The sequence below is a fragment of the Ictidomys tridecemlineatus genome, chromosome 3, assembly GCF_052094955.1.
Source record: "Ictidomys tridecemlineatus isolate mIctTri1 chromosome 3, mIctTri1.hap1, whole genome shotgun sequence".
NCBI classification, from domain to species: Eukaryota; Metazoa; Chordata; class Mammalia; order Rodentia; family Sciuridae; genus Ictidomys; species Ictidomys tridecemlineatus.
In genome coordinates this window covers 5,735,714-5,759,242 of record NC_135479.1, presented here as the reverse complement: position 1 = coordinate 5,759,242, position 23,529 = coordinate 5,735,714, and the positions used below count along the sequence as shown (strand labels likewise).

Here is a 23,529-nt window from a genome sequence, read left to right as displayed (position 1 = left end):
GGAACCTACTCCTATCTGGCAGCTGGCTTCCTGAGGCCCCTGCAACCTGTGGCTTCCTGAGGCCTGGCAGGGCCCCCAGGGGAACTTGTCCCACACAGCCTATCTGTTCCCTGCCCTCCTTTTCAGGGAAATGTTTACATTCCAGATACTCGGCTATCTACCCAGGGCTTTTCCAGGGCCTGCATTTTTTACATAACTGAACTGGGACCTAGACTGGCTTAGAGGCTCCTGCAGGGTCCTTTATGCCCTCCTGGCTGTCCCATCCAGGTATATCCATTTGCTATACAGACTCTTCCCCCTCCTCAGGGCCCTTTCTCAGTTGTACAGTGCTTGCTTCACAGGCACAAGCCCTGGGTTCAATCCCCAGCACCACAAAAAAAAAAACGGGGGTGGGGGTGGGGCTTCTAGCTCCAGAAATCCCAGCAGGTCTTGGGGCTTTCCTTCAGGCCTGACCCTGGCCTGGGCCTCCTCTAGTGAACCACAGTACTGGACTGGCCTGGCCTGGACTGGCAGAGGCAGGCAGCCTTTGAGTGCCAAGCTGTTAGGCCTGATGCTCAGGGGCCTGACAGAGCTGCTCAGGATGGCTGGGGAGGCCCTCTTGTTGCTGCAGCGTTTTGGGCTTGGCAATTTCCTTGGTTAAAAGCAGTCTGCAAACCCACTGGTTGGCATGGCTGTGCTGTATTCCAAGCCCTTAGCAGTGTCTGTGTCCCCTGGGGTTTGGGAGTAGCTGATTAAGAAGCAGCACCAAGAACCTTCCCCCAGGCGGTTTGTCCATCTGAAGCCTGATGTTCACCTTCAAACCTTTTCAACCTGCCTTTTTACCTGGGGCAGCTGCCTCCGGAAATTCTGTGGGTTGCAGACAAGAACCATGGTCAGTGCAGTTGGCAACTGCAGAAGCTCTAGAAACAGACTAGCTGTACCAGAAGCTCAGGTAGTGAGGCAGCTCCACCTTGAGAGTATTCTCCAGCTGTTGAAAAGTCGCTTTCCAGCATTTACCAACCAGGCCACAAAGCTACACGTGCCTGGATGTATCTGTGGTGTGATTGGGATCATGCTTCTGCGTTATTAAACTACATGGGTTTGGGGCTGGGTGGTGGCTCGCCTCCCATGTGAGAGGCCCTGGGTCCGACTGAGCACCACATAAATAAATAGAGATATTGTGTTCAATTATAACTAAAAAATAAATATTAAAAAAATAAAAATTAAAAAAATAAACTACACAGGCTGAGGTGTGGCTCAGTGGTAGCACATGCAAGGCCCAGGGTTCTTCCCCAATACTGCCAAAAAAAACACAAAAAAAAGGCCGAGGGAAAAACAGAAGAAAACCTCATTAAAAATAAACTAAGCTAGGTGCAGTGGTGCTTGCCTGTAATCCCAGCAAGTTGGGAGGCTGAGGCAGGAGGATCCCAAGTTCAAAGCCAGCCCCAGTGGGGCTGGGGATGTGGCTCAAGCGGTAGCTCACTCGCCTGGCATGCGTGTGGCCCGGGTTTGATCCTCAGCACCACATACAAACAAAGATGTTGTGTCCGCCGAAAACTAAAAAATAAATATTAAAAAAATTAAAAAAAAAAAAGGGAAATGTGCTTTTGGGGCTGGGGATGTGGCTCAAGTGGTAGCGCGCTCGCCTGGCATGCGTGCGGCCCGGGTTCGATCCTCAGCACCACATACAAACAAAGATGTTGTGTCCGCCGAAAACTAAAAAATAAATATTAAAAACAAATTTGAAAAAAAAAAAAACAAAGCCAGCCCCAGCAACTTAACGAGGCCCTGTCTCAAAACAAAAAAGGCTGAGGATGTGGCTCAGTGTTTCAGTACCCTGGTTCAATTCCTAGTACCACAAAACAAGTAAATGTACACACGTGTACAGTCACAAGCACAGAAAAGACTCAAAGGATATACTTCCCAAGTTAGCAAGGAGTACTTCTGATTGGGGGATCAAAGGGTAATTCTTGTTTTTTTAATACATTCCAACATTTCTACAGTGTATGTTACTTCTGTAATAAGAAATGAACAAAAGCATGTACCTGCAACCATGCTCCAGAAATTGCCTGTCTGGAAAGGTGGTTGAGAAGAACTGTGACAACGAGGGCCCTTGATTTGAGGCAGCAAGCTGGAGGCAGAGGGGGCCTTGGACAGTCCAGACTCAGGCAGGGACGCCAGGATGCTCTCAGGGTATGGGGTGGACCTGGAGCTGTAGCACCACTAGACTTCTTTCTTGAGGGACCGATGTCTCCATGGTGCCACTCCACACCCTACCGCAGGAGGGTGGGGTAGGCCTGTCAACAACCAGGGTGCACAGGTGGAGTTGGGGGTCTTATGGAGTATTAGGTGGCCAGCATGGTGCCAGGAATAAGAGCATGCAGTAATGGTCAGGGTCAGAAATGGGCCGCAGAGGTGGGGCGTGGATGGGAGGGGTGTGAAAGGGCCCAGCCCTCTCCTTCCTGTTGGGCTGACTCTGGGCTGTGGCTCCACCTATCTATCACTAGCCCCAGCCATGGCAAGGCAGAGGGGACACAAGGACATGAACATGTTTGGTCTTCGTGCCTCTTATTGCAGACCGTGGAGCATGGCTTCCCACACCAGCCCAGTGCCCTTGGCTACAGCCCTTCCCTGCGCATACTGGCCATCGGCACCCGCTCTGGAGCTGTCAAGCTGTATCCTTTCCAGTGCCCAGCTCCCACCAGCAAGTGGGGGGAGTGAGATTTGAGATTTTTCTTCTCTCTCCTAACCCATGGGCTATTGGGATAAGAGCAAGATGTTCCTGATCTGGTTTTGAACATGATTTTCCGGGGGGATGGGGTATAATTGTTGGAGGGGTGAGAGGACTGGGTATGGTGAGCTGTTGTGTGTTCTTCTAGGATTGTAACTGGGGAGGGATGGGTTTGTTTAGTCTCCTCTTGTTCCTTGGTTCCCTTTCTCACCCACAGCTGGATATTTCAAGAATGGAGCCCTACTGGGTGAGTGAGCCTCTGTGCAACCAGGCACCACGCTGGGAAGAGAGAAGCCTGGCCCCAGTGTCCTTCCTTCTGCCTTGACAGGGTGTGGGTCTCAGAGGCCTGCTTTGCAAGGGCTATGTTGAGGGCTAGGCCCCAAAGAGCAGGGCCTGACACCAGTGTCAGGACCAGAGCCTGGTGGGTGCCTGCCATCCTAGTACCTGGCCCAGGCTACAATGGTGGGGTTTTTTTGGGAGGTCTCTCCAAAGGCCCAACCCTTTCAAGGAGTCCTGGCCTTTCTTCCCCTGCTTTCCTTTAGGCTACCTGCTCCCCTACCAAAAAAAATTACAGGTGACTCTTCTAGTCCCACGTTCCCGCTTGGTAGTTGCCCTAAGTGCAGTGAGTGGGGGCAGGTGACCTCCTGGAAGTGGTTTTGTTTGTTTACCTTTTTCCTTGGTAAAAAGCAGAAGTCACAGGGAGGGAAAGCCTTCAGTGAGGGGCAGCACCTCTTCTAGAGAGCATAATGGATCCTGCTTGGCAGGGACATCCTCCGCTGGCTGAGGCTGGTTGTCATCCAGTGGGGTGGTTTTTTACCCAAAGCCTCAGCTTTGGTTAACTGGGGGCTCTGGTTATTTTGGAGGCAAGTCCACAAGTTTCAGGAAGAAAGATTGCCCCTGAGACTTTTCCTCGGCAGGCATGGCCTAGGCCATGCATCTGGGGCCCCCATCGCTATCTGACCTGCATTTCCGGATGAGCTAGGAGGGGCCTAGGGCAGTTGGGAGATGGGGACTGCCTTGAGTAGCTCAGCCGGCACCTCATGTAGGTAGGCCTTTGCTCCTCTGTCAGAGCATTGGGGCAGCTGGAGGGTGCAGAGTCCCCAGGAGGGCTGGGCTGGCATACACACAGCACAGGGGCACAGGTGCTGCGACTCCAGCCTTCTCCACAGTTAATCATTGCCAGGCCACAGCCATATATCCTGGTTACCAGTTCTGGTGCAAGACGCAGGCCAAAACTGCTGGGGGTGGGCCTGCAGTGGTGCCTATGTTTTCTCAAAGGTGCTATCAGGTGCTGGCTGAAGGGCCTGTTGTAGGGGGGCAGCCTAAGAGTTACCAAGATGGGCTCCATCTTTCTACAGAGTTGCCCCCCACACACCTGGCTGGGAAAACTCTTCTTCAGAGATCAGGTCACTGGCTGAGGTTCCTAGACCAGGGCCACTGCTGCCTGCCCTCACCCCAGGTGCCTGCACATGGGAAGTGATGTCTGGAGGGAGGGGGAGCCCTTCTCTCTGTTTGTACTCCTTGCCTCCTGGGCCAGAGAGCCTGCAGCTCCAGGCTAGCAAGGGCTGGTCCAGCTTTCAAAGGTTTTCCTGAGCCTTCTCCTAGCTATGGTGCCCCAGGGGTGGAGTTCATGGGGCTGCACCGGGAGAACAATGCTGTGATGCAGATCCACTTCCTGCCTGGCCAGGTAAGGGCTGACTCAGGAAGGGGAGGGCTGAGGGCCTTCTCCCTGCCCTTATACCCTTACATCTTCCTGAAAGAGTGGTGTGTGGAGGGAGGCATGGGTCGGAGTTTGAGGCTGCTGGGAAAACATGAGACCACCTCCCATTTCTTAGCTGGAGGCTTTCAGGCCACTCTGAGAGTAGCTGGGGGTTTTTGGTCCTGGGCTTCTTTGAAACAACTGGCCCAGCTGGGTAGGATGTCACACGCCTGTAATCCTAGCAACTCTGGAGGCTGAGGCAGGAGGATCGCAAGTTCAAAGCTTCAGCAACTTTGTGAGACTCTGACTCAAGGGAATGGGGGCAGCTGGGCATGATGGTGCTATAATCCTAGCAGCTTGAGAGGCTGAGGCAGAAGGATCAAGAGTTCAAAACCAGCCTCAGCAAAAGCAAGGCACCAGGCAACTCTGTAAGACCCTGTTTCTAAACAAAACAAAATAGGGCTGGGGGTGTGGCTCAGTGGTCAAGTACCCCTGAGTTCAATCCCCAGTACTCAAAAAAAAAAAAAGGGATGAGGAGTGTTGCTGGGGATGTGGCTCAGTGGTTAAGCAGCCCTGGGTTCACTCCTGTCCCCACATGCATTCCCTTCCCAGTGCCAGCTGGTCACCCTGCTAGATGACAACAGCCTGCACCTGTGGAGCCTGAAGGTCAAAGGTGGTGTGTCAGAGCTTCAGGAGGATGAGAGCTTCACCTTGCGTGGCCCCCCAGGGTATGGAGGATGGCCCCTTCCCCTCCCTGCCCAGCCTACTCCTCACACCCAGCTCTGAGGCAGGCTTGTCCTTTGAGGGCTGTGTTATCTGCATGCCAGTGCGGGGCTGCTGCGTACCCATGCTCCAGCCTCCACCTACACCCTTGCCTCATCATGCAGGAGGGTCCCAGCCCAAGCACTCTACCATCTGTTTCCCACCTTGGCAGAAAGTAACTAATATGGTTTTCCTGGTTGAGATGCTCTGAACCATTAAAGACCATGAGGGGCCTATCTTCCATGGGCTGTTAAGGACCCTATCCTCTGGGTCCCTCCTGCCTCCGCAGCAGCCAACTCACGGGCAGCTGTCCACATTGGCAGGGCTGCTCCCAGTGCCACACAGATCACTGTCGTCCTGCCTCATTCCTCCCGAGAGCTGCTCTACCTGGGCACCGAGAGTGGCAACGTGTTTGTGGTGCAACTGCCAGGCTTCCGCGCCCTGGAGGACCAGACCATCAGCTCAGAGGCCGTGCTGCAGCGGTAAGCAACTGGACATGGCCTTATCCCTTTGGTCCCCAGATATGTCTCAAGAGTTTATTTCCTCCTGGAAAGTCTTTGGGGACAGGAAGGGAAACCCTCAACTCTCTACCTATCCCCCAAATTGAGAATCTCTCACCCCTTATGTCAGCATCATAGTCCTAACAGGGATCTTGGAAGTAACCTGTCACCTAATTTAAAGGTGAGGAAAGTGAGGCCCAAAATGCTGGTGTGAAGTTACCAACTCAGTCCAGTGTCCTTTCCCTGAGACTGTATGTCTCAAAATCTGGGGGCTGTGCAGTAGGGTAGCTGGGACCCAAACCCTGCTCCACTGGGCCAGCTCCTGCTGTGCCTTATGTTTGGGGCACATGCTGAGCTTCCACTGGTGCAGGTTCCATGGCTGAAAAGCCTGTAGGTTTGTTGAGGTGGCCAGTGCTCTGCTGCTCCAGGACCACATGGCAGCAGAGGGAGGCAGGCTCAAAGCGAGACCACGGAGCCTGCCTGGGCTTGCTGGGGGCTAGATTGCTAGTGACAGAATGTTCTGCAGTCCCAGGGGACAGGGGCCCTGGTCCTAGAGGGCTCTAGGCCAGGCTTAGAGCACATAGCTGGCAGCCTGGACTCTCCACATCCCTGAGTGTCACTGAAGCAGGTTCCATCTGGCCAGGGCAGGGTTGGGAGGATTCCTGCATGGGGCTGGGTCCCTCTGTGTACAAACCCCAGTGCCTTTCTCACTTAGCAGGGTAGGGCTGGGGCAGTGTGCCTGAGGTCAGGGTAGAGCAGTTTGCAGGACACCAGGAGGGCACAACTGGGGCCCAGCTTGGGTGCCATCTGTGGGCACCTTGGTGGGAGGACCTGCTCCTCAGCAAGTGACCCTCAGAGCCCAGCCCTGCCCTGCCCCCGCCCCTTAGCTGATCTGAGGGGAGGCAAGGAGGGGCCTAATGCAGAGAGGCTGCCTCCAGTCTAAATCCTCCTTTGGCCTTCACTTTGACCACACTTGCCTAGGCTTTTAAAGTGGCCATCTCTGGGCTGGGGATGTGGCTCAAGCGGTAGCGCGTTTGCCTGGCATGCGTGCAGCCCGGGTTCGATCCTCAGCACCACATACAAACAAAGATGTTGTGTCCGCCGAAAACTAAAAAATAAATAAATATTAAAATTCTCTCTCTCTCCCTCTCTGTCTCTCTCACTCTCTCTTTAAAAAAAAAAAAAGTGACCAACTCTGGTGACTGTGACTCTGAGCATGTCACTATCCTGAGGGGAAATATATACAAAAGACACAGGTGGGGCTAGGGCTGGGGCTCTAGGGACTGAAGGCACAGCCTCTTGCATGTGAGGCACAGGCTCTACCAATGAGCTACACATTGGTAGGTAGCTCATGGGGCTGGGTCCCTCTGTGTACAAACTCCAGTGCCTTTCTCACTTAGCAGATATTCTCAGCACCATAAATAAATAAATAGATAGATAAATGCATTGTGTCCATCTACAACTAAATTTTTTTATATTTATTTTTTAGCTTTAGGTGGACACAGTATCTTTATATTTATGTGGTGCTGAGGATCGAACCCAGTGCCTCACGCATGCTAGGTGAGCACTCTACCACTTAGCCACAAACCCAGCCCTACAACTAAAAATATTAAAAAAAAAAAAAAAAAAAGAAAGAAAGAAAAAAGGAAAGACAGAGGTGTGGCAATGACCATTCCAGAACTTCTTTCAGTGGTGAGAGGTGGGGTGGTTGGGCGTTATCTGATTATGCAGCAGCCTTCAGCTCTGTAAAGATAAAGACATCATTTGCCTTCAGTAAGAAGGCCTTGCGGCCAGGCGCATGCCTGTAATCCCTGAGACAAGAGAATCTCGTGAGTTCAAAGCTAGCCTCAGCAATGGCGAGGCACTAAACAACTCAATAAGACCCTGTCCCTAAATAAAATACAAAATAGAGCTGGGGATGTGGCTCAGTGGTCAAGTGCCCCTAAGTTCAATCCCCAGTCCCCAAAAAAAGCCTTGAATGATGTTCAAACACATGAGAGAACATCCGTGTCTCATTGGATGAGGGGAAAAATAGTATGCAAAATTATGTGTATGGGGTTATTCCAGTGTTTAAGTAATAGCGTGCCTTAGGTGGCATGAAGTCACATGCCAGTGGGCACGATGTGGAGCACAGTCACCGGGATGTGCAGCAGCCGCTGTCCAGCCATGCAGCTTCCTTCTGTTGTTCTTCCAGATGCTTCAGTGTGTTTTCCAAGATGATGTGATTTTTTTTTTTTTTTTTGAGAGAGAGAGAGAGAGAGAGAGAATTCTTAATATTTATTTTTTAGTTTTCGGCGGACATAACATCTTTGTTTGTATGTGGTGCTGAGGATCGAACCCAGGCCACACGCATGCCAGGCGAGCGCGCTACCGCTTGAGCCACATCCCCAGCCCCGGTGTGATTCTTTAAGAGATTTTTTTTTTTTAATAAGTAATTTACCAGGACCAGGTGTAGCTCATTGGTAGAGCCTGTGCCTCACATGCAAGAGTCTGTGTCTTCAGTCCCTAGAGCATGTGTACACGTGTGAGTGCTCACACAAAGTAGTACTTCATGTTGGAATCCACTTCAAAAATCAAAACTTTACAAATAAGTGAAAGTGACCCTTCAAGTCCCACTCCCAGTGCTAATTCTGATTCCACAGAAGCCATTGCTTACAGCATAGGGTATGAGAAAGCTGAGAGGTTTGGTTTGGTTTGATTTGCAATATAGGGGTGGCTTCAGGGTCCAGGCTCCCATTTGACTTCTTGGTGTTGGGTCTCGGTCTCATGTCTGCTGCCTCATGGTTCTCTGTTGGCCTCAGTATCTCCAGAGTCACGTCAGCATTCCAGATCCAGAAGAGGAAGATAAGTCAGTTCTAGGGCTGGGCCAAGTAATATAGAGTTTTGTTGATCTTTAAAATTTCTTTCTTGGGCTGGGGATGTGGCTCAAGCGGTAGTGCGCTCGCCTGGCATGCGTGCGACCCGGGTTCAACCCTCAGCACCACATACAAAGATGTTGTGTCCACCGATAACTAAAAAATAAATATTAAAAATTCTCTCTCTCTCCCCCTCTCTCTTTAAAAAAAAATAAAATAAAAATTTCTTTCTTGTGAAATACCACCTCCTTGTAGAAATGCCCTAAATATGACCGTATGGTTGCATGATTCTTAAGAGTGATCCTCCCTGTAGCCAGCCCCTGAGCGTCCCCACATGCCCTTCCTCATCACAGCTCCCTCTTTCTTGCTCCATCCCTCCTCCAGGTTGACTTCCAGAAATCGCTTCCTTGCCTTTCGTTATGGTTATACCACCTGTGGTGGCATTCTTGGGGTTTTATTTATTTTTTAAATCAGTGTGTCCTGGCCACCTTTCCGTGATGGCACACAGGCTGCCACTGTTGCTGTGGGCTGACTGCATGTCCTCTCCAGGTTGCCAGAAGAGGCCCGCCACCGGCGAGTGTTTGAGATGGTGGAGGCTCTGCAGGAGCACCCTCGAGACCCCAACCAGGTCCTGATCGGCTATAGCCGAGGCCTTGTTGTCATCTGGGACCTGCAGGGCAGCCGTGTACTCTGTCATTTCCTCAGTAACCAGGTAGGTGGTGCCCCGACACGGGTCGATACCTTGTGGCTCTCCCCAGCCCCCACTTGGCAGTGCAGCCGCTGGCAGCAGGTGGGAGGGGAAGGATCAGACCTTGCTAACACTGCCCCAGTCCCACCCACTGCTCTCTCTCCCTCTCCCCCTCTAAAGCAACTGGAGAATGTCACTTGGCAGCGGGATGGCCGCCTCATTGTCACTTGCCACTCTGATGGCAGCCATTGCCAGTGGCCTGTGTCCAGTCAGGCCCAGCAACCTGAGCCCCTGCGCAGCTCCATGCCTTACGGTCAGTGCCTCATGGTCTGAGGAGTCCCTTTAGAATACTGAATTCAGACATGGAGTACCCTGTTCACAGAAGCAAAACCTGGGCCCAGAGAGACTCGGGGGCTTGATCCAAAGCCACACAGACTTTGGATGCCCACTGAGGCTGTCTCTAGGAACTGCTCAATGAGACTCCCCAGCCCAGATCCACATGAGGGTTTGGGTGTGAGGTGTCCTTGCACATGAGCAATCTGTGCTGGTGGGAACCGGCATATGCTTGTTCCAGCTGACCACTTTTCTTTTAGGTCCCTTTCCTTGCAAAGCAATTACCAAAATCTTCTGGCTGACCACCAGGCAGGGGTAGGTATGGTGCTCTGTCTTCTCTGTCTCCCAGAGACTCCCATCAGGGCTAGAGAGGCTTCAGGACTACTTGGGGAGATGGTCCTAGGGAACAACTGCAGGTGTGTCTTGGGTGCTAGGTAGGCAGGGAAGGGCAGGCTCTCCACCCATGCCTCTCAGGGGCTGCAAAATCTATCCGTACACCTTCCTTCCACCCTCCCAGAGAGATGGTCTCAGTGAGCAGGTCACAGACCCTTTTAGTCACAGGCCTGTTTCTTCAGAACGAACGATGCAGGAAGGCCTGAGGTAGAGGCAGGGACTCAGCTGGAGGCTGCCTATCCTGACTGACCCCAGGTTCTCCTGGGCTGCTGCAGTGGGCATGAGGTTGGGGTCTAGCCTTGCCCCCTCCAGTTACCCTGAGACTGGCCTACCTCCCAGCATGGGACCCCACCCCAGGCTCTGCATAAAGGCTGGCCACTTCTCTGTGCTCTGGAAAGCCATACCACAGGCCCAGCTCCAGGCTGCCTGCGTGGTGCGGAGCCCAGCCCAGCCTTCCCATTATACCCGCAGGTTGCCCTTCACCATCTTCCAGGGCGGCATGCCACGTGCCAGCTACGGGGACCGCCACTGCATCTCAGTGATCCACAATGGCCAGCAGGTAGCCTTCGACTTCACTTCCCGTGTCATTGACTTCACCGTCTTGGCAGAGGTGGACCCTGCAGCCGGTAGGCAAGCGTCAAAAGTGGTCAGAGGGCGAGGCGTGGGAGGTGCTGGGTAGGCACATAAATAAAGGGGAGGGTCCTACACAGGCATGCCGAAACAGCCACCCTCCTGGATCCTTCTTAGTGCTACGAAGTGTCACCAAGGCCAGTGGCATGTCACTCCGTTCTCTCCCTCCCTGTGTCCTCCCAACTGCGTTCACAGCCTGGAGCTTCATCCTTACCAGGTCACACCTCCTGCCTGCCCTGAACTTTCTTTGCCCTTCCTAGGCTCTGAGGGACTTAGCCCAGTGAGGACAGATCCGCCTTGTTAGATTTACTGTCCACCAAGCTTAGGAAGAAGGTCCGGGCTGAGACACAGTGAAGCCTGCCTTCTGGGTGGGGCGGCAGTTGGCTGTGGGGCCAGCTCTGAGTCAGCCTCATAAATGGGTGACAGGCAAGACCAGCAAGGGCTGATGTTGACACCTACAAGGAGGCCTCTAGGAGCTCTCCAGAAGGGTGGCCTCCTCCACTAGTGAGTGACCCACCCAGCCCTGGTGTCCCCATCACAGAAGAGACCTAAGCCTGCTTTTCCTTTTCTCCTGGCCCCTCCTTCCTCCTCTTACTTGATGCTGAGAGCAGGGCTCCAGAGCTGCCTTCCTCAAACCAGTCAGTGCCATGTGGGGACAGGGCCTGGGATCTACTGGGCTGTGGCCTCCCCCTACTTACCTTGGCTGACTGGATCCTCTGATCCCCAGCAGAGGATCCTCCCAAGAGAAACTCACTGAGCCGTACACTGAAAACCGATGGTGTGCTGGGCACAGTGGCGCACGCCTGTGACCCCAGCTGCTCTAGAGGCTGAGGCAGCAGGAATCATACAGTCGAGGCTGGCCTGTGACTTAATGAGATTCTATCTCAAGATCAGAAAAAAAGTGGGGGGTGGCTCAGTACCCCTGGGTTCAATCCCAGCAATGCAAAACAAAGCAAAGCCAAGGCCTTCTAGGGCTGGCCATGCTCCTCTGATTGTCCATCTGTGTCACCAAATCGGACCCAGTGGCCTGAGTTGAGTGCATGATCAGAACTACTCCCCTCAGGCAGGGTGTGGGCACCCTGAGTCTCTTGTGCGATTCCTCTGCCATGGGCCTTTGCCGGGCAGACTTTCTTATTTAGTAAGCAGCCACCACGCGCCAGGCCCTATCCCAGGAGCAAAGTCCCTGCTCTGGTAGGGCTTACTCAAGTGTGGGGAAATAGGGGAAAAACTGATAATAACATCAGAGGCAAGAAAAAAGCAAAGCCAGGTGAGGGGGCAGGGGCAGGGAGCAGGTGACCGTGCTGATTTCGGCAGGGTGGCCAGCAAGGCCACCCCTGGAATGAACTTAGAGGGCAAGGTAGGCCCCACAGGGACCTGGGATGAGAGACTTGAAGTCAGGAGAGCTGTTTGCTTGCTCAAGTGAGATGTAGACAGAGGGAGGGAAGTGACTCCAGACGGGGACAGTGCCAGATTGTAAACTAGAGGCTCGGAAGGCCTTTAGGTATATTCTGAGAGAGGTGAGAGCCCCAAGCAAAGGTGCCATAGTCTGGCCTCTGTTCGGAAAGGATCTATATGGGAACTTCCCATGGGGTGGAGGTGGGAACCAAGGGTGGATGCTGAAGCTCAGGTTGGGATGGGGGCACAGAACATGGCTGGGTTTGGAGTGTTCCAACAGTCAGCCTTGACCTTGGCCCAGACCCGTGAAGGACTGGGTAACAAATGATGTCCCTGCCCCCTTTCCTCAGTCCTGCGTTGTAGAGCAAGTGCAGCCATGGGCAGTGCATACACAGTGCATCATCCTACAGAAACAGGCAGTGGACCAGCTCTGGCCCTTGGGCTGTGATTTGTCAACCCCTTGTCTAGGTGGAGGTACATGGAGGAAAGATAGGATCAGGATGGGAAGGGGTGTTGGCTCGAGTCTCAGGAAGATTGGAGAAGGTACAGGGAGGAGCAGGCTTTCTTGAATGGAATCGAGTTTGAGGAGATGTTGACCAGAGACCTGGGAAAGAAGAAAGCTCTGGAGTTACCCATGCAGAGCTCTGAAAATCCTGGGGCAGGTGAGGCTGTCCCGTAGCGCAGGGGACGACATGATAGCAGCCATGAGGAAACCCGCCCTGGCGCATGCTGAAGATAGTAGGAACTCGGAGATTGGTGGAATCTAGTGAAGGAAGCTGAGTGCTGGTCAGAGAGGCAGGAGACCTGGCAGACGAGGGTGGGCGGCATGCTGCACCTGCAGAAAGGCAAAAGAGGGCCCCAGCTGGGGGAAGATGCACACCTGGTCACGTGGCAACCAAGAGGAAAGCTCCCTGCTGGGGACAAAATCCTGATTGGAGAGAACTGGAGGGGAGCAAGTGGAGGGAGACAGGATGGGCTCTGCCAGACAGCGACACTGGGATGGGGTGCTAATGCAGGGAAGCCCTCGGAGCAGAAAATGTCCATCTGTGACAGATGTGCAGCCAGGTGAGGCTTCCAGAATGTGCAGAAGCACTCAGCCAGGCCGCTGACAGCAGTTTCTCCAGGTGGATAAGGTGGGAGCCCAGCAAGATCAGCCTGGCCTAGGAAGGGGGGCTCCCGGAAGCCAGTTTTCAGGACGTGTTTATTGAGTGGCAGCTGGGGTCGGGCCTAATAGAGGGTGTTGTGTGCAGTAAGGCAATGCACCATGGGCAGCTGGGATGCTAAAGGCCTGCTCGCTGCTGCTGCTGCAGGGACAGCGTCAATGGGTATGTCCCAGCCGCAGCTGGTGGCCTGAATAGGGAGAGCAGGAACCAGGGAAGAGGGCTGGACGGGCTCCGTTCCTGGCAGGGACTCTACCTTTTCAGCCTTGGCTGGAGTCCAGGTTCCAGCCAGGTGTGTCCCTCCCTGTGAGCTTTGGGCCAGTTAGTTCTCTGCAGCGCAGACACAGGCAGGCTGCTTCCCCACACCTGCTGCCTCCCTGAGGTGAAAGATTTTGTTCTTGTAGCCAAGAACAAGGGCTCTCTGCACCTGCAGATTCCAGGCTCCAGCGCTGTAGCTCTTTCTGCAGGGCCAGGCGGGGGCAAACTGCTTGCTCCTGGGCCCTGACCCTTGGCCTGTACCCCAGCCTTTGATGACCCCTATGCCCTTGTGGTGCTGGCCGAAGAGGAGTTGGTGGTGATCGACCTGCGGACAGCAGGCTGGCCATCTGTCCAGCCACCCTACCTGGCCTCCCTGCACTGCTCTGCCATCACCTGCTCCCACCACGTCTCCAACATCCCTCTGAAGCTGTGGGAGCACATCATTGCCGCCGGCAGCCGGCAGAATGCTCAGTTTTCCACCATGGTAGGTCCAGCCCTGGCCCCTGCCCCTGCCCCAGCCCCAGCCCCACCCAAGCCTTGCTCGTCTTGGGGCCAAGCAGTCCTGGACTTCTTGGTCTCTTTCTCCAGGAGTGGCCCATCAATGGTGGCACCAGCCTGGCCCCACCCCCACCCCAGAGGGACCTGCTGCTCACAGGGTAAGTGACTCTGATGCTACTTTTCCTCCTCCCAGGGGAGGGGCAAGGTGGGTGAGGGCACTGCCCTGAGGAGTGTGTGCCAGACACTGGGCACCCCAGCCGGCATCACTCTCACGGGGGACAGGTGGGCTCTGCCCACAGGCACGAGGACGGCACTGTACGGTTCTGGGATGCCTCTGGTGTCTGCTTGCGATTGCTGTACAAACTCAGCACCGCGCGGGTGTTCCTCACTGAAACGGACCCTAGCGAGAACCTCAATGCCCAGGGCGAAGATGAGTGGCCTCCACTCCGTAAGGTGAGGCCAGGAACCTGGAAGCTGGAGGTGGGGTGGGGAGGATGGGGCTGGCCCTGGCTGCTCACAGATCTCCTCTCCCTCATCAGGTGGGCTCCTTTGACCCCTACAGTGATGACCCCCGGCTGGGCATCCAGAAGATTTTCCTCTGCAAATACAGTGGCTACCTGGCTGTGGCAGGCACGGCAGGGCAGGTAGCAGGCTGGGCAGGACAGGGATTGTGGAGGAACATTGGGGTGACTCTGGGCAGCAGGGACAGGAACCAGCCTCCGAGCACCCACCCACAGGTGTCACCAGGAGTGCACATTCTCTGTGCTTCTCCCATGGGAGGGAGGTTTCTCAATCCAATAGAGAAAGGCCCCTAGAAGGTTCCTCGATCCCATAGAGGAAGGTTGGTTGTTTCCCTCTCCTCCTAAAATCAGAGGCTGAGCCTGGACCTGAGTCCTGATCCTTTGCTGCCCTTTGATGCTGGGGTCTTGCTGAGCACATCTGCCCCCACCCAGGTGCTCGTGCTGGAGCTGAACGACGAGGCGGCAGAGCACGCTGTGGAGGAGGTGGAGGCCGACCTGCTGCAGGACCAGGAGGGCTACCGCTGGAAGGGACATGAGCGCCTGGCCGCCCGCTCAGGGCCCGTGTACTTCGAGCCCGGCTTTCAGCCCTTTGTGTTGGTACAATGCCAGCCCCCAGCTGTGGTCACTTCCTTGGCCCTGCACTCTGAGTGGCGGCTTGTGGCCTTTGGCACCAGCCACGGCTTTGGCCTCTTTGACCACCAGCAGCGGCGGCAGGTCTTTGTCAAGTGAGTGTGATGGCTGGGGCTGGGGTCTGGGACTAAGGCCTTGGGAGGACCCTGCACCCTGGCAGCACTGATGACCTTATGTCCCCCAGGTGTACCCTCCACCCCAGTGACCAACTAGCCCTGGAGGGCCCACTGTCCCGTGTAAAGTCCCTCAAGAAATCCCTGCGTCAGTCATTCCGCCGGATGCGCCGCAGCAGAGTGTCTAGCCGGAAGCGGCGGCCAGCTGGCCCCCCAGGAGAGGTGAGGCCTAAGGCTGCCCTTGAGCCCTGGCCAAGCTCAGGGCAGCCATCACCTGGACCACGAGGCCCTGAATCCAGGCCACCTAGGTTCTCACCCTACTAACTGTGACTGCCAGTATGTCACACTGCTTTTGTGCCTCAGCTTCCCCAAGCACAAAAGATTGTAATGCTTACCTTGGAGGTGAGTCCCCAGCAAAAATTAGTTGTTTTCTTATTATTCTGCCCCTTTCCCTACCATGTGCTGGGAGGCCAGGCAAGCTCCCTCCAAGGTTCCTCCCACTTGTACAAGGTCTGCTTGGACATGGCTGTGACCAGCCTTCCAGCCTTTCTGGGAGGATTGGCATCGAGCAGTGCCCCTGGGGTGGGGAAACAGACCTCTCTCTCAGGACCACCCACCTCACTGCAGATGCAGGCAGCAAACACCAAGCCCGAGCGGATGGGGCTGCAGAACATGGAGTTGGCACCTGTGCAGCGCAAGATCGAAGCCCGCTCAGCTGAAGACTCCTTCACAGGCTTTGTCCGGACCCTCTACTTTGCCGACACCTACCTGAGGGACAGTGAGTGGCCTGCCTGAAGTTGGGGGGTTGAGGGACACCCCTGGTGTGAGAGCACGTGAGAGCTGCTGCCTGTCTGCGACTTCTGAGGGGTTCCCATTGTGAGCAGGGGAGATCAGAGTCCCCATCTGCCTTTTCCCTCCCCTCCCTGGGCTTCCAAGTGAGTTGCCCTGGCTTCATATCCAGGCTCCACCGCGCTCTAGAAATAGAGCCTTGGACACATCGTTTAACCTTTCTGGCCTCAGCTTCCCTCTCTGTGGAATGGAGGATGCTTTTCTGGAGCATCTGTGAGGGTTAAGATGACATGGTGCCTGCTGGTACCTGATAGGCAGGTGGAAATGTCCACTATCTGGCCTTCTCCTCTGATGGGTGGGAGCATCCTCGGCCACATCACAGCTAGGGCTGAGCTGTCGTGGATTTGGGACCATCCATGTGCGGGCGCCATGCAGTTGTCAGAGGGACATTCCCATCTTTTCCTGGGAGGTGGGCAGGGCCTACAGCATGTCCATTTTGAAGAGGAGAAAACTTCTTTAAAGTTTGCTAACTGGACTTTGGAGTCACGTGGTATCTAAAGATCAGGACAGGACAGAAGCCCAGCTTGCCTGTTCCTGCCCGACTCCCAGAGCCAGAGGCTAGATATGCAAACCTTTTCCTCTTCGTAGGCTCCCGCCACTGCCCTTCGCTGTGGGCTGGCACCAATGGAGGTACTGTCTATGCCTTCTCCCTGCGTGTGCCCCCGGCTGATCGGAGAATGGATGAGCCAGTGCGGGCGGAACAGGGTGAGTGCTGACCAGGGAGTACAGGGTGCTTGATCTGCCTGGGCTGGGTGAGGTGGTATCCCCAGCCTGGCCACCCACCATAGGGCCTCCTCCTCTTTTCTATAGCCAAGGAGATCCAACTGATGCACCGAGCGCCTGTTGTGGGTATCCTGGTGCTCGACGGGCACAGCATACCCCTTCCTGAGCCCCTGGAAGTGGCCCATGACCTGTCAAAAAGCCCAGACATGCAGGGAAGCCACCAGCTGCTTGTGGTGTCAGAGGAACAATTTAAGGTACCACTTGTGGCAGCAGGATCCCTCAGGAATTCCTGGGACCTCTTTGGGGCTCAGCACCTGGGCACAAGTCATGAAAGCTGGGGCACAAAGTTTTATTTGGAGTTAATCGTAGGTGACAAAGGCACAGGAAAGAAGGGGAGTGGTCTTATATGGGTTCTCTGGACCCCAGGCTCAGGCAGGGACACTGAGGCAGCACCTGAGACTGTGGGAAGGAAGACCACCAGACGTGGAGGTCGGCAGCCTCCTGTCCTCCCAGTCCAGTGCAGTGACTGTGTGTTAAGAGTTGGGTGCAGGGCGGGCACTGAGATAGGGTGGGGAGCATCTGCTGAGGGCAGGGCAAGAGAACTATGGTATAGCCACAGCATGAGCACTGCCCTGTGCCCCAGGTGTTCACGCTGCCCAAGGTGAGTGCCAAGCTGAAGCTGAAGCTGACGGCCCTGGAGGGCTCCAGGGTCCGACGGGTTGGCGTGGCCCACTTCAGCAGCTGTCGGGCCGAGGATTATGGGGAGCACCATCTGGCGGTCCTCACCAACCTGGGTGACATCCAGGTGGTCTCACTGCCCTTGCTCAAGCCCCAGGTGCGATACAGCTGCATTCGCCGGGAGGACGTCAGCGGCATTGCCTCCTGTGTCTTCACCAAATATGGCCAAGGTGTGCAGGCGGGGCAGGTGGATGGGGGCTCCCCGGCACTGCTGAGGGCTGGAGAGGGAACAGCAGCGAGGCCGCGACAGCCAGGCCAGCTGGCTCCTGGTGAAGAGCAGAGAGGGAGGTTCTGTCTCCTAATTTCCCCTGCGGGGAAGCTCTCCCACAGCCTCAGCCCTGGAGCCCTGGCCTCGCCTTATCTGTCACAGTTCTTTTCTGCTCTCCAGGTTTCTACCTGATCTCGCCCTCGGAGTTTGAGCGCTTTTCTCTTTCCACCAAATGGCTGGTCGAGCCCCGGTGTCTGGTGGAATCTGCCAGAACCAAGCACCACAGCCGCCCCAGCAATGGCAATGGCCCTGGCCCGGACAAGTCCTTGGGCCAAACCAGGTGAGGAGGAGGGCAGAAGACCTTTGCATGGCCTGTCCCCCCCGCCTCCTCTCTGCTGACTAGTCAGAGGCCCCCTTCCTCCCTTGCAAGTCACCAGTTCAGAGAAGGGCTCTGTTGGCTCTGTTCTTCTCTGACCCAGTACTGTGGCAGGCCAGGCCAGTTGATGCCACACAGTCTTCACGGGACCAAGGCTTTCAGGGCCAGAGTAAGGAGCTTAGAGGCTCCTGGCCCTCACTGTCTCTCCCCCCACAGGAACTCAGGGAGCCAAAGTGATGGAGAGGGTAAGTCAGGCCTCTTGGGGCCACCACCTGGGGGAACACCTGGGCCACACTTGGTCAGACTGGGGCGGGAAGGGAGGGATGGAGCCCCAGGTGAGCAAGGAGATTTGGGGCTGGGAATAGGAAGTGTACCGTTGTTAAGAGGAGAGCCAGGTAGAGAAGGACCCAGGGTAGGGTCCACCTCACCTGCCTCTGCCTTCCAGAGAAGAAACCCGGCCCGGTGATGGAGCACGCACTGCTCAATGATGAGCGTGAGTCAGGGTGGGGGCTGGCAGAAGGGAGGGTAAGGGTGTTCCTGGATACTGGGTGAGGCCTGGAGGGCCAGGGTGAAACTGAGGGCTGTTTCCCTGAGGTGGGCAAGACGGGCAAAGCGGGGAGAGGCTGCCAGCTGGCCCAGCCCCTGCTGGCCTCACCAGGCCTCACTGCCCTGCAGGAGTCCTGAAGGAAATCCAGAGCACACTGGAGGGGGACCGAGGGTAAGTCCCCAGGCTCTTGGAGAGGGGGCGGAGAGCACTGAGGGTGGAGGGGCCTGTGGGTGGTGACTCCCTGTGTTTGCTGCTGCAGGAGCTGTGGCAATTGGCGGTCTCACCGAATGGCTGTGGGATGCAGCCTCGGCAATGGGGGAGGTAGGGACTCAGGGCACTTCCTGGGTAGGGATCAGAGGAAGAGCGCTGGGCCCCTTCCCCAGGGTTGATGGGCCTTTGGGGCCATCCTAGCCCTGACACATGCCCTGGATGTCCCGGAAAACAACTGCTTAGGCTCGGAGTGGGTGACTGTCCTGCCCAGGATGATCATGAGCTGCTTTCCCCCCGTGTCCATCCACAGCGGAGTGAACAGGACAGGTGACCAAGCTGCAAGATGAACACACACTACTGAGGGCCCTCAGAGGGCGGAGCTGCTCCTGCTGGAGAGGCCCGTGCACTGGGCCAGGCCATGGGCTTCGAGTGCCCCTGGTCTCCACCCTGCTGCTGCTCCTGGCCTTGCAGGAGGAGAGACCCCACTCCTGGGGCAGCCCCTCCTGGCCTTGTCTGTCTCAGTCCTTTTATCAATGTTGCACAGTTTTTATTCCTCTGCCCCCCCCCCTTTTTGTAGTGGGTTGGGTTTTAAATTATAAATCTTAACTGCCTTTGGGTGAAACAGAGTTTTTAATAAACACCTTATTACCTCTTGACTGGACTGGTCCGAGAACTTGACTTCAATTGTCCAAATAAATGGGAAGTCTCAGCAGACCTGGCCTCGCCCCGGGTCTGTTCCCAGCCTTGGAAGCCTCAAAGAACCAGCTTTTTAAGCATTTGAATCTGAGCCCACCATGCTTGTTTGTATCTGAACATAACTGAGTGCTCATTCTTTGGGAATAAATAGCGAGTGTGAACCATCCAAAGTCTATCTGTCCCACCTGGAGAACAGGACTCCCCCACCCCCTGTGGAGAGGTACAGGGCTTTGGCTGTGAATTTAAGAGGTTGTACAGTTTGTTTTATCTAGTTAGCTTAAAGAACAAATGTCAAGAGACACAAAGTTTCCTGCCTAGACACCAAGAATTGAAGAAAACCGTGATAACATAAGCACTGTGGATCAGAGCGGAGAGCCAGCGCTTCCATTTGGACTGTCTGCCTGATTAGATCAGATAGGACGCTGAAAACAAGCCTAGCTTGATGGTAGCACCTGTAGTTCTACCTACTCAAGAGTCTGGAGCAGGAGAATTGTGTCAGCCGAGGAATTCAAGGCCAGCCTGGGCAATGTAATAAGACCCTGTCTCGAAAAAAGAAAACACACACCCCTGCAAATACCAGGAAGACTTTAAAAACAGGCTTACCTCCGCGCTCACTAACTGAAGCCTTGCCTAAGTACCCAGTGCGCTCAAGTGCTAGCTGACACGGGCAGGTTTCTTTCAGTTCTAAGGCATCCTCACGCTGGGATGTGAGGCGAATGGTTTCTGTTGCCGGGCATGAGCAAACAGAAGCAGCTGATCCTCTAGCAAGCGAATTGGAGGAAGCAAGGCTGGCACAGGGAGAGGAGTCGGGGTCCTTCTAGCAGTCCACAGGAGAGGTGATAGGGAGCAAATTGAGGCATTGAAAGGTCGACAAGTGTCGCTGCCTTGTGGAGAAGCCAGCAGATGGGAGGTGCTGGCTCCAGAGGTCATGGAGATGTACCATAGGAAACTGGATTCAGGGTTCTCAACTTAGATCTGAGGGTTTCAGGCATCCAAACAGGTGGGAGGCTTGGTGTTCACCTTGACTTTGAAGTTGGGCAGATCCAGCTCTTGAACACTAGCTTGGTCTGTGACTGGCCCTGTGACCTTGGGCAGATGACCTCGTGTGCCTTAATTTATATATAAAATAAATAGAAGAGGGATAATAGAAGGACCTGCCTCAGAAGGTTGTAAAGACTAAATGAGAGCCTGTAAGAACACACAGCACCTAGCTCCTCGTAAACACCCAAGCCAAGGAGGTCAGAGTAAGTGAATAGTGGGTGAGGCCAGCAGAGAAGGATTTGGCTCCCCAAGGGAAGACGTGGGGAATGGAGTCGCAGAGAGCTCAGAACACAGCCGCCGGAGGAGTTCCCAGTGTGAGGGAGGGCTGGGGATGTAGTTCAGTGGTGGCACGTGTGCCTATCATGCATGATGCCCTGGGTTCCATCTCCAGCAAGAAAAAGAAAGAAAGAAAAAGAAGAAAGATTACCCTGGTTGATCCTTGAGTGATCCAAGTCCTGGCCTGAGTCAACAGGAAGAGAGGCGGTCACCTAACCTCACCAAGCAGGTAGAAGATTGAAGGGGGACATAGCTCTCTGTTCTGCTCTAAGAACAGGACACATTGTAATAGGGTCTCATAGCTAGCTACCAGAGCTTTGTGGCTGATGCCAGCACCTCACACATTCTCCAGCTGGGCCTTTGGAGCCAGACTGCCTGGGTTGGCGGTCTATCTCTGACACTGACTGGCTGTGTGTCTCAGTGGTCTCCTCCATAAATGGGCATCTTTATAGCACCTACCAGTGTGCTTTCAAGGATACAATGACTTCATAGTAAAGCACTTAGAACAGTGCCTGGTGTATCCTAAGCCCTAAAGTGCTAGCTTTTTGCAATTATTCATGTTTGCCCAGGGCAGAGCAGTGAGCAAGCTCTTTCTGGTTTGTTTCCTAGATTGGTTTTTGCAGTACTGATGATTAAACTCAGGGTGCCCTGCCACTGAGCTACACCCCAACCCTTTTAGTTACTTACTTTGAGACAGGGTCTCTAAGTTGCCTAGGTTGGCCTTCAATTTACAGTCCTCCTGCCTCAGCCTTCTGAGTAGCTGGGATTACAGATGTGCACCACTGTGCCCAGCCCTGAATTGTCTTTATAAAATAGGTGCTGGTAGTGCAGAAGTCAAAGGAGCACAGCTTCACACACTCCCGGGTGCTAAACAGCATCCCCCACATCCCAGGGCAAACTCTCAATCACACTGCCTGTTTTTGCACTATCAATAAATAGAATCACGCAGCAGATACTCTTTCATGCACAGCTACTTTCACTCAGCATTTTCGAGATTATCCACGTTGCTTGTGGTTGTAGAGGGTTCTCAATGCTGTGCAGTGAACCATTGTGTAAATAAATACCTCGCTCACCCTACATTCTGCTTTGTGTGGGAGATTCAAGCTTTGAATACCACTGCCCGTTTACCTGGCAGCATTGATGGTGAGGGGTGCAGCTTAGAGCTGTCTCCAGACACAGCTGTTACCCATGAGCTTGTGGTCTGTGGGGACAGCTGACTCCTGGAGATGCACACAGCACTGGATGAATCACTTTCAACTCTGCTTAACCAGGCCTCTGGGCTGAGTGGCCCTCGGGGTGTTCTAAGTGAGACTGCTCTGCTGCCTCTGAGGCTCCTTCAAGGAGATATGCAAAACAGATGTCAGGCAGGCATTTAAGGGAAAGTGCTGCAATCTGGAATGTTCCCTCCCTTGCTCCAGGACTAGGTGGTGCTGCTGGTGAACAGAGGCCAGAGCAAGATGGGTCAGTGGGACAAGGAGTCCCTGAGGGGACAGGTCCTGGGCCTTGGCTCAACAACTCAGCTGGCTCCATCTTGGGGCCCCAGAACCTGCTCTTGCAGCAGCTGCTATGTCCCAGGGACCTTCCGGTGACCTCGGGAATCCTGCCTGACTGGGTTGAACTACAGTGTAGCCATCAAGAAGCAGACCCCCCACCCTGTGTCCTAGAGGAAGACCCCCCAAAGATGAAAAAAGACAGGTCTCAAAGGATCATAGTGTCTCTAAGAGGAGGGAAGTCTGCTTTTTTTCCCATAGAAAAATGAATTTAAGGCATTGGGATTTTGTTTCAAAGTGTTGGTACCACTTTTCTTTTTTTATTTTAGATTTTTAAAATATTTTTTAGTTGTAGATGGACACAATACCTTTACTTATTTATTTTTATGTGGTGCTGAGGATCAAACCGAGTGCCTCACCCGTGCTAGGTGAGTGCTCTACCACTGAGCCACAACCCCAGCCCATATTTTATTTAAATTTTTAAAACAAATTTTATATTATTTTACTCATTTTATTATTTATTTATAATTTATTAATAGTTTTATTTAATTTATTAAATTAATTAAACTTAATTTCTTATTTATTTATTTATATTTTTTATTTGTTTCAGTGTGTTGGACACCCTGTATTAATGCTATGCAGAGACACCTGTTCTGTTTTACTGGTGGGAATGTATATTAATACAATCTCCATGAGGGAAAATTTTGGTGTTTTAGTCAGCCTTTGTGTCACTGTAACCAAACTACCTGACAAGAACAACTTAGAGGAGGGAAAGTTTATTGTGGGCTCATGGTCTCAGAGGTCTCAGTCCATAGACTCTGGCTCCGTTGGTCTGGCAGAAAGTGAGGCTGCACGTCATGGGGGGAGGGCACAGCGGAGGGAAGCTGCTAAGCTCATGGCAGCGAGGAAGCCGAAGAGGGGGCCACTGGTAAGGGGCCACGGAAGATGCACCCTTCCAGGGCATGCCCTGGTTACCACCTCCTCCAGCCACAGTTTACCTGCCTTCAGTTACCAGCCAAACTAAGACAGACTGATTAGGTTACACCTCTCACCATCCGATCATTTCATCTCTCAACACTTCTGCATTAACAGGAGCTTTGGGGAACACCTTATAACCAAACCATAATGTTTGGAAATCTTCAAAATTACAAACACATATAGCCTACGGTCCAGCAAGTCTACTTCTAAGAATTATTCCTACTTGGATACTGATGAAATTCCAGTGTTTTT

At 53.9% G+C, this 23,529-nt stretch overlaps 1 protein-coding gene across 8 annotated transcripts in view; it reads left to right on the top strand.

Annotated features, from left to right (window-relative positions):
* The window catches only part of Llgl2 (LLGL scribble cell polarity complex component 2), a 39,378-nt gene extending 19,926 nt beyond the window's left edge, over positions 1-19,452 (top strand). For 3 of the 8 annotated variants that reach the window (XM_078041684.1, XM_078041683.1, XM_078041687.1), the window contains 24 exons: positions 2,557-2,654; positions 4,316-4,397; positions 5,022-5,137; positions 5,495-5,653; positions 9,076-9,238; positions 9,395-9,527; positions 9,808-9,862; positions 10,412-10,566; positions 13,650-13,867; positions 13,972-14,039; positions 14,181-14,334; positions 14,421-14,525; positions 14,835-15,127; positions 15,217-15,367; positions 15,773-15,923; positions 16,583-16,699; positions 16,805-16,971; positions 17,361-17,625; positions 17,844-18,003; positions 18,256-18,284; positions 18,485-18,532; positions 18,715-18,757; positions 18,846-18,907; positions 19,107-19,452. In XM_078041684.1, coding sequence (XP_077897810.1) covers positions 2,557-2,654; positions 4,316-4,397; positions 5,022-5,137; positions 5,495-5,653; positions 9,076-9,238; positions 9,395-9,527; positions 9,808-9,862; positions 10,412-10,566; positions 13,650-13,867; positions 13,972-14,039; positions 14,181-14,334; positions 14,421-14,525; positions 14,835-15,127; positions 15,217-15,367; positions 15,773-15,923; positions 16,583-16,699; positions 16,805-16,971; positions 17,361-17,625; positions 17,844-18,003; positions 18,256-18,284; positions 18,485-18,532; positions 18,715-18,757; positions 18,846-18,907; positions 19,107-19,114 — 3,000 coding nt within the window. In that variant the 3' untranslated portion in view covers positions 19,115-19,452. Of the gene's footprint in view, positions 1-2,556; positions 2,655-4,315; positions 4,398-5,021; positions 5,138-5,494; positions 5,654-9,075; positions 9,239-9,394; positions 9,528-9,807; positions 9,863-10,411; positions 10,567-10,687; positions 10,788-13,649; positions 13,868-13,971; positions 14,040-14,163; positions 14,335-14,420; positions 14,526-14,834; positions 15,128-15,216; positions 15,368-15,772; positions 15,924-16,582; positions 16,700-16,804; positions 16,972-17,360; positions 17,626-17,843; positions 18,004-18,255; positions 18,285-18,484; positions 18,533-18,714; positions 18,758-18,845; positions 18,908-19,106 lie in introns of those variants that run through there. The other 5 variants (XM_078041685.1, XM_078041686.1, XM_013361619.4 and 2 more) reach the window with 5 other exon arrangements.
* Positions 19,453-23,529: the final 4,077 nt, after the last annotated feature.